The following is an 18,458-nucleotide window of genomic DNA, read 5'->3' as shown; positions in this document are numbered from 1 at the left end:
CCACAATCATTTTATTACCACTACCACGCCACCATCATAGTCGTCATTGCCATTACTACCACTATTACAACAATTATGACAACCCTTCACCTCCACAAGCATTGTCACCATTGTCATAACCACCACCACAACTATCATTATGCCGTTGCTGCCACCACCTCTTTTTATCTCCACAACATTACTATTCCACCATCACCACAACCACTATACATCTGTCTACACCACCATTGCCATTAGCGTCATAGCTAACATTGAGGCCTCATCCAGTACTACTAACTCATTATCACAATATAATAATTAAGAGATATAATTTAAAAATAATAAATTTTAAATATAATATTATACATATCAAATAACTTATTTTAGTCCAACAATTAAATTTTTATCAAATAGATTTTTCGTTAAAAAAATTCAACATTCAATACTTAATTTTAAGTTTTTAGCTTTATTAAATATCTTATTGTTGTTGAAATTTTATGGGTTATTTACAAAGAGATCCTCTAAATTATTCAGAAGTATCATTTTAACTTCCTAAACTTTAAAAACATACAAATGATCCTCTAAACTATTGAAAAATATTATTTTGCCCCTATAATATAAAAATATACAAATAGACTCCTAAACTATTGAAAAGAATGATTTTGTCCCCTAAACTATAAAAATGTACAAATAAACCTGTAAATTATTGGTGTGTTTCACTTTAACTATTTTCTGGTCTAGTTTATACATTTTTATAATTTAGAAACATTTATGTACTTTTATAATTAAAAAAATAAAATGATATTTCTTAATAATTTAAAATATCTTTATATACAATTTTTAAAATCTAAAAAGTTAAAATGATACGCCTCATTTAAAAAGTCTTAAATAACTTAAATTTTAGGGCAAATTACATATACATCGAGATTTAGCAAAATTATAGATATGCTTGAGGTTTGAGAAATTATAGATACCTTCCTAAATGTACTATTTGCATAACAAATTAGGGGATAAATTGTTATGAAAATATAAACTTCAGGAGATAATTTGTTATGAAAATACAAGTCTCAGAGGGGTATCTATAATTTTCAAAATTTCAAGAATATCTGTAATTTAACTAAACCTCGAAGGAGGTATATGTAATTTGCCCTAAATTTTATAAGTATTCAAAAGTCTTGTCTTTTGATTGGAGGGGCCACTCCTCTAGAGTTTACAGACCAAAGATAAAAGGCAGTAAATTTGCATAAATTTCAAAACCTAGCCGGGGCCGTCGACCCCCTCAGCCCCCTTTGGGTCCGCCGTTGTTTGGTTGGAATGCTGCTGCCTTTTCAGTTTGTTTTCTTACCTTTGTGAGGGATTAGGTCACTGTTTTGCGGTCTGCCCTTAGGCAGATTCACCAGCAGGTGAAGCAATATAGTTCGGTGTGTGAATGGAGATCTCAGCTTTTTTAGCATAGCCTTTACTTAAGGCAGAAGATCTTCTACGCTGTAGAATGTCAGGCCTATATCACTTTCTTTAACCTTTTTTTGCAAATCAAATGAAAAAGCCCTAACGAAACCAAATCAAGAAACCGCAGAACACAACCTCGATGGTTCGATCAACCTTGGATACTCAAGCACACAGTGACGATTGGTACTCAATTTTCTGTAATTCATTAAACACACTCATATATGAGCATTTTTACATGCATACATGTATAGATTGTGTTTATTGAACTCGTGTTGTCATCGTAGAGGGAGAAAGTAGAGAGAAAGAGAGAGAGAAACAGAAGAAATGGCAGAACAGAGCTTTCTGGATTTGAAACCCAAGTTGAGAAAAATCCGGTAATCTATACCCTGGAATATATCAAACTGTTATTGTTTAGATTACATATTAGGGTTACTGTTACACTATGTTTGCAAATTAGGTTAGAAAAGAAAAGAAATGATTGTAATTTCTCTTTTTTTTTTTGTTTGGTTAGATTTTATAAGAGAAAGGAAAAGAGACTGTTATATTATCAAAAATAACTTTTTATATTTTGTTAATTATTTTATTTTTACAGGACAAAATTAGTATTATAAAAATATAAGAATATGTTGGTTTTTTTTTTCTCTCAATCTCTCTACTTTTGGAAAAAGATTTTGGAAAGATTGAAAAAGAGGGTTTTGGAAAGATTGAAAAAGAGGGTTATAAGAGAAATAAGTCTCTCCGTTCTCCCCATTTTTCTTCACTAAGTTATTCAAACAATATCTCTATTTCTTTTCCTTTCTCTCCAAATCACTCAATCCAGACATAGTGTTACTGTTTTATACTCTGTAATCCGGTAGGTTTTTTTTTTTTTTTTTAAAACCAAACACGTGATTTTGAAATTCAAGTTGTTTTGTGGATTCATGCTCTCCAAGTCATGTTTTCAAATCACAGCTGAAGTTCATTTTCAAAAACATGACCATCTGAAAAAACAATTGAAGTTATTGGGTGGTGGAGAAATACCAAACTTTTTTCGTACTTTTGAGATTTTGTTGCTTAGTTTGTATGATCACTTCATGCTGCATTAGTGCGTGACATGATGTTAAACAAACATAATTGATCATATTTGTATTGAATTTAAATGTTACTATCTTTGGCTATTGGAATTAATGAGGCTTTGAAACGGCCTGCTAGGTTATGTGGTTTACAAAATTTGGGATTTTTTTGCATGTTGCTAGTTATTGTTCAATTTGTTGGAAAATTTGGGATGCATGAAATGTTCCCGTTTTTTTAGTTTTGTCAAACATTGAGGTGCCTAGTTCATTGTCAAAATCACCTTTGAGACTTAAATCGACATGGGATGTGCTAGTAAAACGGATGTACATTTATTTGTTTTAACTGAGTATATAGGCCTTGGCAGAATGGAATGAAGGATGAAAAAGAATATAGCCCTAATTAATCATGCTTAACCTTAATTAATCAAGATTGTCGGAATTAATCACACTTGACCACAATTAATCATGATTTACTTTTTTATAAGATGAGAAATGATACATGACATTAACTCATGTCATTTAAGCACCCTAATTAAGCAAAATCAAAATTAGGTCAAATCACATTAACCAATGAGTCATGCATTTGTTAGAAATCCCTAATGTATCACAAACAAAATGTGCTACACAATCAATTATATGGAATGTAATATACACAAGAATGAATTAAATATATAGTTGGACTTGGGTCATTACATAAGTGCAAATATTTGCAATTTGTCTTATTAGGACGATTTGGGCAGATTTTAATTTAGGTAGGGGTGGGTTGCAAAGTAGGGATAAAATTGGGCTTAAGGTAGACCCTGTGCTTAGTTATATATTGATATTACTAAACTATGTCATTACTTCTTGGGTAAATTACATTGACACCCATGTATTCTTCTAAAATCACATTGACACCCTCTTTATTTTTTGAAATATCATTGCCCTCCCTTACTTTTTATTTTAGAGTATAATATCAGCCATCTGTCAGACTTGTTGACTAACGGATATTGTTAATCTGAATTTTTTTTTTTTTTTTTCCAAAATACCTTTTTTATTCTTGTACACCACTACTCCTCAAGAACATAAGAACCTCAAATACATGGGATAGAAGGACCACTATGATAGAATTCATCATTCCTTGTAGACCCAACAAATCCTAGGAAGCATAGGTGTGGGTACGAACACGGGTGCGAGTACGTTACTGGTATGCCAATACGGGGGGAAAATGAAACAAGAGTACCGTATGAGTACGGTCTGGTATGTGTATAATTTTTTTATTTTATAATTTATACTAGTACATGATATATAATGATTAAAAAATCAAATGTAAAAATAACTGTGTATTTTAAATATTTTTCATATGTTTGATAATTTTAAAAATACGTTATATTTTTAAAGCTTTAAAAATAGGCACGATATAAACATTTTAGTAATTAAAAAAAAAAAAATTTATGCCCCAAAGTATCCATAAAAGTACCCAAGTCGTACTCGTCTCGCACTCGAGCCGTACTGTCTTGTACCCAAAGTATTTTGTGTACCAAACAAGTATTTGCATACATAATACGCATGCAATTGTACCAGTATGCATACTGTGTAAGTACTCTGTACTCGTTCGCCAATATTTTTGGAGTACCCATGCTTCATGGATAAAATCAAATATCAGCTAAAACTATCCATACAAATCTACTAAATGCTAAACTCTCATTCTGTGATTGAGGAATATTTTATTGCTATTTTATTATAAATTCTTATTAAAACCACAATGCACACATAAGAAAATTTTCTTTCATTCTCCAAGGAATATTTCAATACTATTTCATTATAAATGTTTATAGGGGTGTTTGGGAAGTTAGTTTTTAGGTTTTTTTTTTTTGTTTTTTTTCACTAAAAGACAAATTAGTTACAAAAAAAAAAAAAAAACAAATCAAAACAAAATATCACATCAAACCCCATAATCATTTTACTTTTTCTCTCACAAACATCATATCCAACCACAAAAAAACTCAACTATCTTCTCAAACACAAAATTTTTTCTCCAATAATATCCTATAACTGAAAAAACCTACAAAAAAATTCACTTCCCAAACACCCACTATTTAAACCACAATACACACATAAGAAATTTTTCAAGGCAACTATTTATGTAGAATTAATTAAGAAAAATGATAGCACATGCCTTCAACTACCTTAGGTTAAAGCTTAAAGAAAATAATAGGAAACAAAGAACAAAAAGTTCTTGTTGTCTTGGATTTTTTTTTTTTTTTAAATTTATAATCTGATTGAACAAAAAGTATAATTTCATAAATTAGAGGGGAGGTCAGTGTAATTTCGTAATTATCACTTTTATCACGGCATTGGACAATGTTAACTGATAGGGGTGCTAGTGTAATTTAAGATAATAAGAGGGGTGATGGTGTTATGTCATAAGAATCCAATGGATGTCTATGTAATTTGCCCTTATTTTTTAAATAACAAAACTACCCTTCTTTCTTTGTATTATATATAAGCATTTTAGGGTTTCATCCTGCTCTCCTCCTTCTAGATCTGCCGTCCTGCGCCCAAGCTTGTTGCCATACTGATGTAAGTTTGAATTTTTGGCAAATCTTTGTTACATTATTTTCGTCTTTTTTTTTTTTTTTTTTTTGGCTTTGGAAAGTGTTATTTTTTCCCTTTTTTAATCATCTGCTTTTGTTGCTTTGGTTGATTCTGTTATATCATCGTTGTCATCGTCATCGTCATCATCATCATCATAGTCACCATCATCATCTCTCTCTCTCTCATTTTTAATCTTGTGGAGAAGTCCTCTTTTCCATCTAGCCACAAATCTAATTACTTGCATGATTATTAAAATCTGATTTGGATCGTAGGATCATACGCTTCTACGATCTTAGTTGGGCCGAACAATCTGGATCGCTGTAGGATCTTAAATTCAATAGGATTTTAAAGTGGCTATGATCTTAGTCATAAAATCGTCTAAAATCACACTACAATCCAGATTCTACTATAATCCCGATTGTACCAAATTTTTTTTCTTATTATTTATTTCTTATATATGTATTTATATGTGTATATCTGTATAAGAGATTTGACTATAAACTCCTCCAAACATCTCCTCTAATTTATGTTAACATAAAAAATGTATTGTATCATGTTTGTAATTTTTTTTAATGATTTTAAAATTAGTTAACATACATTGTCATTATTGATAATTTTTCCTTTTATTTTGCATTGAAAGTAAAATTTTGCGATCCTTGTTCCGATTCTATGATCTAATCCACAAATCCCTCCTAATGATCGCACCTAGGATCCCAATTTTAACAACCTTGATTACCTGTCTCTTGCCTTCAATTTTTTCTTTTCTTTTCTTTTTTGTTAAATGGAAAAGGGGGAGGGTATCAAGTATGGAGGGGAAATTTTGTGATCACGGATTCAAGGACCACATCACTAAAGTTTGATAGTGAGGGGTGGGTGTCTTATGAGATATGCTAGTTAGGTTTATGAGGGGGTCTTTTTTTTGGCTCATCTGTATGTGCCGTTATTACTACCACTGCTGCCAGAAGCATGTCACACACCACATTACCATCACAAATGAACACAATGATGATTTGCATTTGCTGCTTTTTTATGAGCTCTTATTTTCTTTTTTTCATTCCGTACCACAATGTTAGATATCTGTATTCCTCCCATAGTCTTATTATTATTTTTTTAGTAGATTTTACTATTTGAAGTTTTAGTCAATTGGATGGTTTGCTTCACTTTTAACAAAAAGGTATTTAGATTAGCATTAGCCATGTTTATAACGTGATTTGGGACCCTTTTTGGTTGTAATTGTTGTAAGTTAAAGTCTTCAAAAGATGATGTCAACCAGTTTGTTTGCTTTTGTGCCTCTCTGGTTGTAGGGTCGGTGTGGGGTGTACATAAGTGCACATGTAGTGGTTTTATCATTTTGAGAATTTGAACATTGATTTTATTTGCAGAATTGTACTTATTTAAGAGAATATTTCATCACACATGTAATTCTTTCTACATTTGCAACCATCACCATGTGATGTCCAAGAGCTTGGCATTGTAGTTTTTATACTTAATATGTTACCTAATTTCAAGGCATCTTAAATGTGAATTCTTAACGTTCTTTGGAGATGACAACCTCTGGAGGATGGCTGACAATGAATTAATTCCAAAGTTTCTTAGAATGACAAAGTAATCCTTTTTCTATGTCATTAAATCTATTATTGCAAAGCCATCCTCTAGGTTGTCATCTCGTAGGGCTGACAATGAATTAGTTCCAATGGTGCTTAGGATGACAAAGTAATAGTTTTTCTATCTCATCAAATTTATTGCTGCTATGCCATAATCACCATAAATATTAGTTTTATTTCTTAAAATATGAGTGATGCTCTCATGGAAATAATCTTTCGTGGTTGGAGAAAACCACGTCTTTTGTTGCCTTACCTTTCCCTTTATTTTTTTGCACTGTAATGTTTCTTTTGGCATCTTCAGCAATTTCTGCCAAGTCTGCAACCTAGAATCTTAATTCTGCTATAAACGTTTCCACTCTACATTGTCATCCAACTCTTGTGCCCAAAAAATCCAATACCACAAAAATAAGGATAACAAAAGAATTGATATTTTTCTTCTTCTTCCTTTTGGCATGCTTGAATGCCTTCTCGTTGCAATACCAAGGAACAAAGTTTTTGAAGTTGAATGCATAACGGGAGGTGTTTAACCATCATGAGGTGAAGTGTAAGCCTCGAGGCATAAGCATTTCAAAATTTTATATATAGTAAATTAATAAAATATTTTAAAATAGTAAAAAATATTACAAATTAAATGTTTAGTATAAGTGCTTTTTCTCTTCACGGCATTGAACATTTCATTGCAAAGAAGTAAACTTGCCCTCGTTGAATGTGAAATCGACATTCTTAGCTTTAGTTATTGAGTTTCTCACTTGAGCCTTGGCCTTTTGTTTTTCCTTGATCGGTGATTTACTTTGTTTGTCCCATGAAATATCGTTGCAAAAGAGTTATTATTATTGTTTTTTGTAGTTGTTTTTAATGTTTAAACCATGTGTTAGACTAAGTTTAACAACCACCCTAGACAGGCTCTCTGTATGTGTACTCCTTGTATGTTTATGTACGAAAGGCATATAAGGAGCACCTGGAGTGTGTTGCACAAGAATTTGGAGACTGTTGCTTCAAAGTCAGAAGCCTCAATGCATTTTGTCATAGGCTCACCTCGAGGGGAGCCTCAATAATGCCTTTTAAAGCTTTGCAAAGAAGTTAAATGGTGTGGCTTTTCATATTTCTTGTTGTATTGGCCTAGAGAAAAACTAATAATAAAAAACTAAACATGATACTTGCTGTCTTTATAAATCTGAAGTTGATACATATGATGTTTAACATTTAAAGTTGGTCTTTGGATATTATTTGTTGGAATTTGTGTTTTATTGTTCATTAATTTTTACTATACATAGAATTTACCCTCATTCTGGCTTTTGTTTACATTGGTTTTGGATAGAGAGAAACTGTTACTTTGCAATAAATGGCTGATTCGATTCCTGATGGTTGGCTTTCCGAAAATGAAATTGGTAAAAATGGTAAAGAAATTAAGGTAATCTAGCATCTTCATCTCATTCCCCTAGTGCTTCTGTCATCATTTTTATGTTAATGTTATTGGAACTAATGTCTTTAAATTATGAACTTCCATTTCTTATGACTGGTTTCCCCATTTTCTTCCACAAAGCATGTCTCTGACTTAGATTTACCAAATTTAGTTACAAAATTATAGAAGTTTGAGGTCAACTCTTGAATTTTTAACATGTTTGAGTTCAAATTCTTCACTTCCTACCAATAATGAAATTCTAGTGAAAACGATGTCTCAGTATTGAAAGTGTAAAATATTGTTGGGTATGTTGTTGCTTTGGAAAAAAAAGAAAAGAAAAGAAGAAGACATTATTACCAGGTTATGGAAAAGCAGTTACTACTCCAAGATGTCAGACTTAAGAGAGTTATCCACTGTGGTTGGAACAGCTTAGTGTAGAGCATAGCCTTTCCCATCACATGTTTTCAAATTGTTTCCAATGTTAAACTACTTAAAGGATGTAATTTTCTCCCTCTTTGTCTCACACCAGTTGCTGGATTTTTGTCTTGGGCCACCAGCGTCATCCGTTCATCTTTTGTCTTTCACTTCTTTGGATAAAGAACCATGTCCTAGAGGTACTAGAGAATCAAAACTAGTGGAAAGGAAAACCAGGAGGATTGGAAACAACATACAAGAAACCCAGATGGGTTGCATAGCTCGAGTTGGATTGAGATTCCATTTTAGAAGCCAGCCTCCTATGGTGGGGCAGAGTTTTACTAGGGTATAATTCTCTATTCTCTTGTGCGTTACGTGATTCTATTCAATTTCAAACTTCCCACATCTTAATTTCCTAATTTTTCATTAAAATATTTGGTCTTCACTAATTGATGTCATAAAAGTATTCAGTTGTTGAGCTTTTGCTTCATTCCATTTAGCTTTCCATGCATTCATGTAAGTAAAGGGAAAGCCAAATTCTATTCTAATGGATGAGGTGAACTGTAAATCTTTGCTCTACAATTGTTGATTATTTATGGGCTCAAATGTCAAAAGTCAAGAAGTGAATGCTTGTTCAAGCCCTAAGGCCAACCACCTTGTGTGTACCACTGTAGAAGTTGGGTTTGTACCCGGTCTACCCCTTCGTATTTACAGGATGAACAATCAATCTTTCCGTAAAGGTTTTTAAAACATGTAAAGCGGTAGAGTACGGGTATCGATCCATGGAGACAATTGTGTAATTCTAGCTATTTCAATTATTAGTTCCCAAATTAGTTTTGTTGAAATGGGTTTTGTGAGAATGACTAGATAATAAAAACCTAATTAAATAAGCAAGAAAATTCAAGTTAAAGAATAAGAAATGGTAACCTAGGGATCCGAATCCACCGCTAGTTATGTACCCGGAATTCTCATCTTAGATTACACAATTGATTGGTTGGAATAGATCAATTTCTCTACTACAAGTTGGAAATTGAAAAGGAGAGTAATGTTGTGTTCGAAGCGAGAGTATGGCCTACCTCAACTAGCACAGATTGTCCACTCTAAACTAGGGTTTGTGGCATAACCCGTCTAGTGAAAGCATGGCCCGTTTCAAATTCTCAACACAACAACAATGAAAACAAAAGTAAAACATTCATTCACAATCACATAAATCGAATGAATAAAAGATAGAAACATGTTTATTCAAGAACTGACATGTTTTACAAATATTCCAATCAAATTATACAATACAAGTCTCTCAAGATGAAAATTCGGTTACTTGGCTAGGGTATGAAACCCTAAGTATGGTGCTTAGCCACTCATGGAGATGGGAGGGAGTGACAAGGAAATGGAAGAGATAGTGAACCCCATAGTTGTGCAAGTTTGCTTAACCTCTAGCCCTAGTTGCCTCCATCTTCAAACCAAAAGCATTAGAACCGTTTTCCTTTCTTTTTTTTTCCCTTTTATACTTGAATTCTCTTCATGTCAGTTCTCATTTTTGCGCACGCACTTCGAGGTGTGGCTTCTCGTGCAGTTGAGCTTTAACAGTAGGCTTTTGGGCACTAGCCACATGTGCGGCGGCTTAGCAGTGTTGTGGTGGTTGTCATGCATTTGCTGCTCATGCAGAGGTCTTGTTGCTTGTGCCAAGAGAATCTATGATCCCTTTCTCTTTAGTTCCACCACGTTTTAAGCATTTTATTGAGAATTGATTGTCAAGCCTGCACACACATAAAACACACAGGACTTGTTTGGTTTGTATCTCAAGATTGAGAAATTTTTTTAAAATTTTGTTTGGTTCAAATTTTTTGAATTTTTTTTTAAAATTACTTTCTCGCTCCTACACATCAATCAATCACTTTCTCTCTCACATTCTCAATCACTTTTTCTCTCACACACATCTACTCAACTACAACAAAATATCAAATCATCCCAAACTCCAAAACTATTTTCAAATATACAACCAAACAAACCAAAAAAATTCTAAACTCTTTCCCCAAATTTTTTTTTGAAAATTTATCTCAAAACACAAACCAAACACACCCATAATATCTGCCAAGTAACTATACCTCAAGGACTATAATTGCAAATTAGATGGCCTCAATGTGGTACCTTTTGGCCCAATTCGGTCACAGCTTTTTTGTTAGCTGAATTCATTTCCTTTTTACTGTCTCGTTTTTTAATTTTTTTCCCCCCAAGAAAGAGTTATGTGCTAACAATTTAAATTTTTACTAAGTATACTGCATCTACGAAAAGCTATGCTGCTCAAACCACCAAAAAAAAAGATGAAGGTGGAAATAGTGATAATAAAAGAATGAATTTATGTAATTTGATCAAATTCGAAACTTTTGGCACTGTATATCATAGTATCTATTGATTCTAGAACTACACTCACTGTTCCTTTTGATATGTGGCTTTGTAGTGTTATAAAAATGATATAGGCCAGACATTCTACAGCGTAGGAGATCTTATGCGTTATGTAAACTATGCTAAAGGAGCTGAGGTTTCCATTTACGCACCGGTAAGCTTGATTTGCAAAAGTGGTACTTGTATTGAAAAAATGATGATACTTAGTTATGTTTACATGTGATCACCTTTGGTTTAGAATGCATTAGTGTGCCTCCTTCAGTTTTTACCATCATTTATGGTTATCATTTTTCTGAATTACTTGTACGAGGTATTTGGTGGTGATAAGATAAGGTTTATGCCAGATGCAGCTGCACCTTTTTATAGCAGCAGAATATATAATGTTTATTTATCCTGTTTCTCTATGAAGATGTCTTATGCATGTTGATTAGAAGAGATATGGAGAAAGTTCCCAGTGCCGTCTTCTTGTTCATGACTTGATTATAGTAATACATTTCAATACATTCTAACCTTCCAAATTTCCAAAGCATCTAAAGTACTGCATGTCACTTTTAAGTGTTTCTTCATGAATTGTGTGTGAGGGGTTCAAATCTTTAAATAGATATAGATGTTATGTGTAAGAATGCTGGCAAATAACTTTAAATTATTCATTCAATATCATCTTCATGGACACAGAAACAGACCCTCTAGTCAAAATGAAACTTATGTTGCAAGATTGTCATATTCAGGGTATGATAAGAGTGACTGTATTTTATTCAATAACCCAAATAATTTGGTAAAAAGCTGACCTGTAAATAGTGTCTCCCAAGTAAGCTGGTGTGGAGGAGTTGACTGCAGGTTTGAGGTTCACCAGAGAGTGGCAAAACACATAAGAGGCACCAAAGACAAAAACGGGATGACTGGGAGAGAGATGGAGCAGTACAACACACACACACACACAGAGCTCAACAAGAGATGACGTGTTCTAACCATGATGTAATGAAAGCAGGGCATAGCTAGCGGCATAGGAGCCGACTCAGCATCATCGCTACGTCCACATTGGAGTGATCCAATATGTGGTTCCGCATGTTCCCCTTCTATATGTAGGATGCAAGCACATGGTTGTAACTAATTGTCTAGTTTGTCCGCCGTATTTTTGGGGATCTTGTCAAAAGTTAGTTAGACCATTAGGATTACATAATGATTTTAGGGAAGCCTAGTTGTGAGGTCTCTGTGTCTCTCAATAGGACTGACCTAAGGCAGCTTGACTTGTGTGGGGTTGGCACAACACCAAGGCAAGGCTCCATCTCTAGCCTTTGTGCCACAAGAAGCTAGAGACTACAGCATACCTAAAACTTTCCTCTCAACCTAGATACTTCCGAAGTAATTGAGCCGTACAACATCGGGGCAAGGTAATAAGACGCACATTATGACAACTATGATCAGTGTCTTAAAAAGCTCTAGGCGCACCGAGGTAATAAGGTCTCCTATAGCCTAAGCACAAGGTGTGAGGTGAGTTGCGTACCTCACCAAAGTGACATGCAAGTTCTGGAACATTAGCAAAATTTTAATATAGGCGAAGTTTTCAACGTAAATAAATATATACAAAATTCCAACAATCATAAAGTAAGTTTCACCATTTAAAAAACCAAAAAAGTAAACATTTAATCGGTGGCTACATAACGAAGAAGAAGATGAAAACGTGGTGGCTGATAGAGAGAACCCAATGACAGAAAGGGGGAACTATGGTTGGAGTAGAGAAGAAAAGAAAAAGAAGAAGAAGAAGAAGAAGAAGAGTAGTGGTTGGATGAGAAAAAGAAAGAAATTAAAAAAAGAGAGAGAACTAGCAAAGAAGAAGAAAAGAGATAGAGGTAACACAGCGAAGAAGAAGAGAAGAGAACTTGAAGAAGACGACCTCAATCGTTGACGAAGAAGACCATGTCGTTCTCTCTTCCACATCTGTTGATCCCTTTTTTTAATCACTAGTTTTTTCTTAAATCACTTTTCTGGTTTCTTTTCACACGTGTTTGTTCATTTTATATTGAAGGGTTGTAATCCCCTGCTGGTATGCACACAAGAAATCACTTAAATCAAATGTTGGAGTAAAAGGCAACGTAAAGCCCATAAAGCCCTTGCCTTGCGCCTCAGCGCCTTTTGTTCTGCAGCTTGCCTTAATCTGCTTGTAGCGCTTTGCTGCGCCTCAGGTGTAAGCAAGCTTTTTAAAACACTGACTATGACAATGAGTTGTGCAGTTATGACTATGACGGCCATGAGATGGCCTAATCTCTTGAATGCTGTGGGATGTCAAGTTGGCGAGCCTTCATAGAGATGAGCTCTTAGGACTTGGATACAAATTGATGCAGGTCCTTTGATCTTATTCAGTTTAGTCTGAACACGTGGACCATACATGCCTCCATCATAGGTAACACGTGTAAGTCTTTATGCTGAAATGTAAGACACGTGTCATTGCGTACGTGTGCATGACACGTTGGCGGTAATGGTGGTATGTACAACTGGGAAGTGAGTCGCTATTCTGGTGTCCATCAACCATAGGTGTTTGTTTTATAGACTTTCATTCTCCTGATAAGGTTTCCAGTGAAGATACTCACACATGGTTAGTGTGATTTTATGATCAATGACAGTATTTTAGATTCTACATTTAATATGAGAATTTGATTTTCTATCTTGCAATACTTCATATGAAAGTTCGAAATAAATCTTGAAAGGAAAAAATTGAGGGATCCATGGTGCCTTTTCACTGGAAAAGAATCCAAGAAAAGCAGATAACATCCAGAACTTGGGGGTAGTTTGCTCGCTATCTGCAGAGTTTCTATTTTCTAAAATGGTTCACTTCTAAAATTACAGAAAAGATTTGAGAATGTAATGCTCTCAAGTTGTTTTCTGTTATTAATAGACCTGAACTATAATAGTTAAAAAAATATATTTTTAAATGTTGTCGAAACCCCATCCGCCCAAACCTGCCCTAAACCTGTCTTTTGCATCATTATCATAATTTATTTTCCTTTGTTCAAATATAGAAAAGGTTTGCAAACACATTACATGTGGTTCCATGCTTTTCTTTCTATTTCTGTAATGCTCTATTTGGTTCACTTGAATGAGATGGAATGGAATGATCATTCCCTTACAATGGTGAATATTGATTTTATTTGCAATGTATTTTTCATTTTTTTTTTTAATCAACCAAACATGGGAATGGAGTTTTTAACGGAATGATAATTCTATTCCACTGCATTCCAGTGAATCAAACACTACTTAAGTTCCTACCTAAGATCCTGGATAAAAAAGGGAGATTATGATTGTCAATCTGAAACAGATTGTAAATGGTTTTCCTTCAACAATGCAGGAATTCTGAGTTCTTACACATGTGTTTCCTTATTGCAGAACTATACTCCTACAACTGTTGGCGCATCCCGAGGCAGAAAAAAACAGGTCAACATTACATCAACAACCAATGTTTGTTTGTTTGTTTTACATATCCTACTTCATCAGTATTAATATGCTTGTTATTTCATACGTGTTAAGCAATTAAGCTTTTCAATAGCTGCCAAGTCGCTTATCTGGTTCTGGTAATTCAAATAAAATACTAGGAGGCACATGGGTTACAAAAAATCTGGATGTCGTGGGCTAGTGAAACTTTTGTAATAGCAACGCAATAAAAATATAGGAGAGTTGGTACCCGGTAATACCTTTTTATGAATTAGTAGCACATCAAATCCTTGTATAGATATGAGCACTGAAGTCTTCAATTCTGTGAGATATTTTTTCTAGGGTAGATTACACTCTACCCACTTTAAGTTTCATATTTTTTCACTTTGGCCTTTAAAGCATTTTTTTCTCACTTTGACCCCTAATGTTTGTAATTTTTTAATTTACTCCCAAAACCAATTTCCATCCAATTTTTTATGGAAAATGCCATGTCGTTAAGTTTTTTGATAAATTACACTTTTCCGCCTTAATCTTCACAATTTTTCCACTTTAGCCCCTAAATTTTGTAATTTTTCCCAATCAACTCCCCAAACCAACTTTAGTCTGATTTTGGACAGAAAATGCCATGTTGGTAGCCATGAGGCCTACAAATATATTATATTAGAAGTTTTAAGACCCAAAATTCAAATTCAAATTCAAATCCCCTTGTGACTGTCAGAAGTGGTGTTCTTCAGCTTTGCACCTTCACTCGTGTTGCCTCATACTTCTGATAGTTGTACCTGCACAATTTTATGACCTTTGTTTCCTTGTTTAAAGCATCTAAAAGCAACAGGACCTCTTTGATATGGTGGTTGTGGCTGGCCATACAGCATGCTCTGTGATCATATTTTATTTTTAAAATCTTTTCTTTTGCTCATCAATTTGTCTCTTGCAGCGACCTAATCCCCCAAATGTAAGGAAAGAAGCTGAAAAGGCAGCAGCAGGGAAGCAACGCTCAAAAGGTCTCATCCGTGATTCCAATCAAAGTAATGTTCTGACACTACTTTGCTGATTAGTCTCTCTCTCATGTGTTTGTGAATTTTTTCCCAGCGCTATTTCGAGAATTAATTCTCACAATGTTTAAAATTACTGACATGTGCCTGTTTTTAATTCTTTCACATGCTGCAATGACATCCTCACTCCTAGATTACAACCAAAATGTCTTGCATTAATCCTGAAAGTACTGGTTTGGTTTAGTTTTTTAAAATTGTTTTTGTTTGTTTGTTTGTTTGTTTTTTTTTTTTTTTAATTTTTTTTCTTTAATTAACTTTTTCGTATTTTTGTACTTTTTAGATGAACTTAAAAAGTAAAATATTGGCCAAATTACACTTGTAGTCCCTGTACTTTGGCCCTTGTATCGTTTTGGTCTTTATAATTTCAATTACCTCGATTTTGATCCTAATTGTTTTTATTGTCTCAATTTAGTCCAATTGTAACAACTATTAGCATTTTTTTAATTGAATAATGTGCCCATGAACGTGTGTCATGTTTTTATGGGCAAAATTGTAAACTTGATCAATTTAATAAGTTAATTTCAACCAATGCAGTGAGCGTTTTCTATCAAAAATTGTAACAGTGTTATCAATTGGATCAAATTATACAAAATCTAAAACCAAGGGTTAAAATTGAGCCTAAGAAGCACAGACACAGACACGCAAACTCACAAATTTTTATAAGTTGTAGGGCACGACACATATTGAAGACACATGCAAAACGCATAATTTTATATATTTATTATGTGTCATATTTTTAAATATTTAATATTTTTTTTATGTCAAATATTTAAATTTATCAACCTCTTAGGTATGCTATTATAGTAATCATTTTTTTTTTTTTTGTTGAAATAAATGGTCCTCATTGTGTCCCCAGCGTGTCCTCAATGTGTTCCAAGCGTGTCCGACTCTGTCCATCTTGTTCGACACATGTTCAATGCGTGTCCAACAAGTGGTCGGCGCATGTCCATGTGTGACACGTGTCAGACACGTATACATCACCTCTGGAGAGGGGTCTGTGCTTCACAGAATTGAGCCAATGAAAAGTGTAGAGACCAAAATGACATGGGCAAAATGTAGAGACTACCGGTATAATTTGTCGTAAAATATTTGTGAAGAAATATGAAAAAAGAAATTCACTAAAAATATAAAATAAATATAATAAAAAAAAAGCACGAAAATGTGCTCTTTTTTTTTCTTGGTGACCTAGTTGCATCAGAAGACTAACACTGAAAACTTAAAATCAGTTTTTGAATTTGAAAACCAAACAAAATGATACTATAAGACTACAAATTTGACAATCATACGACTGCATGATCACTTATAACGTTAACGTGTAGAATTGTTTGCTCTGCTAAGAGATACTCAGAGTCATATTCTTCAACCACAGGTGAGACAGGTCAATGTTCCTCTGGCTTAATGTGGCCTTCTATTGAATGATGCAGGTGATGAAAAAAGAGATAACCCAGAAGCAGCATCTCTGCCAGGTGAACTCCCAAAGAAAGTTTGTCATGATAAGGCCCCTAATTTAGCTTGTGTGTCTGATGATGAGGAGGCTCAATTCCATCTAAGCAACTATTACCAATAAAGATGCTCGGAAGTTGTGAGCAGAAAAGACTTAAATAGCAGTTTGTGCGACTTTGAAAGCCATTTGGATTGTTTTTATGTTTTGTGTGTTTTTTTGTAGGACTCCTCCCTGTGCATCTTTTAAAACAGAAAAGACTTAAATTATGCCTGCTTTTGGAAATCCTTTCTTGGTAGTGGGTGGTTTAAAGAAATTCATGAAAAGTAGACCAAAATCTAAACAAAAAGTTGTGTGTATTTTTTGTTTAGATTTGCATTTACTTTTAATAGCTCTTTTTTTTTTCTTTTTTTTCTTTTTCTTTTTTACATTTTAAATGCATCTAATTTTGATGTATTTAAAAAATATTTTATAAAAAAAGAAGACTAAAATATGAAACAAAAAGTTTAGTAAAGACTAATAAAAATCCGTCCAAAAATCATGTCTAAACAGTCGAACCGAACAAAAGATTTGTAAAATTATATTTGAGTTTTCTGTTTTCTTATTTTTTTTAAATGAATTTTTTTTCATATTTTAACTATATTTTGTTACGTGTTTTGATGCATCTAATCTAAATATATTTAAAAATTTAAAGAGTATCATGATTATAAAAATTTATTTTGTTGTCATCTTCCTTCCAGCAATGGTAATTATGGGTAAAACGGACCAAAAAAGAAGAATTCGAAACAAACTATATGTTGAGAGAAAATGAAGGGCAATTTTGGTAGCCAAGGTCAAAAAATATTTTCGAGCAAATCTTGGTTAGAGCTTGCGAGCGTGGTTCCAATAAGTTGATATGGTTCCAATAAGTTGATAATACTTAGTGTGAAATGAGCTATGGGCGTGGCTCCAATAAATTCATAACACTCAATGTGAGTTGAATCTGAAACATGGAGAGATTACACTACCAGAGCCCAAACTGGATTCACTAACCCAACCCCTTGGGGTTAACGGTCAACATGCTCTTATATTTGCACAAGAGGTAAGATATTAGCGAGTTAAACGTTAGATTATAATACAAATTGATATTTTTCTATGTTCGAACTTGAAATTTCACATAAGTACTTAAGTGTCCTTTCAAAACCGCTTAGAGTTCGTTTAAAATGTGGGTTGATTTTTTAGTTTTTTAACTATTTTAGCTTGAGGCTAACAAATTTCGTTTGAGATAGACTTTTTTGACTTTTGTGAGAAAAAAAATTAAATAATTATAGGTTGGATGTGATATTTTGTCATATTTACCTAAAATAATTTATTTTGTCTTGTATGATTATTTTAGCCCAAATTTTCTTCCCAATAAGCTCTTACTTAGAGCCGGTGGTGCATAAATTTACCATTACTTGTTGCAATAAAAAAAAAAAACAAACAAACAAACAAACAAAAACAAAAACAAAAATACCAAACTCATCATAAATGGAGGCGCAATTAGTAGCCAATCTTGTAAATCTTTACTTGCAACTCTTGTAAATAATAGTTAAAGGCCCATAGATCATTGTAAGACAAAATCTCAATTTTAATTATTTTAAAAAATAATTATCTTGATTGGCTTTGATTGATTTTTTA

The 18,458-nt window shown here is 33.4% G+C and overlaps 1 protein-coding gene and 1 long non-coding RNA gene across 11 annotated transcripts in view; one reads left to right on the top strand and one right to left on the bottom strand.

Moving 5' to 3' along the window:
* The window catches only part of LOC145790838 (uncharacterized), a 68,524-nt gene extending 61,477 nt beyond the window's left edge, over positions 1-7,047 (bottom strand). Inside the window, exon 1 of the long non-coding RNA XR_014330095.1 lies at positions 6,915-7,047. This is a non-coding gene — a long non-coding RNA (uncharacterized LOC145790838). The remainder of the gene's footprint in view (positions 1-6,914) is intronic.
* LOC114317808 (uncharacterized) lies at positions 1,161-17,084 on the top strand. 10 transcript variants are annotated; one of them, XM_082869707.1, is made up of 8 exons: positions 1,161-1,611; positions 1,713-1,802; positions 5,005-5,042; positions 7,980-8,072; positions 10,936-11,034; positions 14,262-14,309; positions 15,241-15,331; positions 16,783-17,084. In XM_082869707.1, exons 4-8 carry the CDS (start codon positions 8,004-8,006, stop codon positions 16,923-16,925), a joined length of 450 nt encoding a protein of 149 aa, XP_082725833.1. In that variant the 5' UTR covers positions 1,161-1,611; positions 1,713-1,802; positions 5,005-5,042; positions 7,980-8,003; the 3' UTR covers positions 16,926-17,084. The 10 variants fall into 10 exon arrangements, with proteins under 10 accessions (XP_082725833.1, XP_082725832.1, XP_082725835.1 ...); XM_082869706.1 differs by having other exon boundaries at positions 4,970-5,042; XM_082869709.1 differs by having other exon boundaries at positions 1,161-1,625.
* Positions 17,085-18,458: the final 1,374 nt, after the last annotated feature.

The sequence above is a fragment of the Camellia sinensis genome, chromosome 5 (genome assembly GCF_055761805.1).
Source record: "Camellia sinensis isolate YWXY chromosome 5, ASM5576180v1, whole genome shotgun sequence".
In the NCBI taxonomy this organism is placed as follows: domain Eukaryota; kingdom Viridiplantae; phylum Streptophyta; class Magnoliopsida; order Ericales; family Theaceae; genus Camellia; species Camellia sinensis.
Note: the sequence above shows the minus strand (reverse complement) of the source record. Positions and strands in the feature narration are given on the sequence as shown.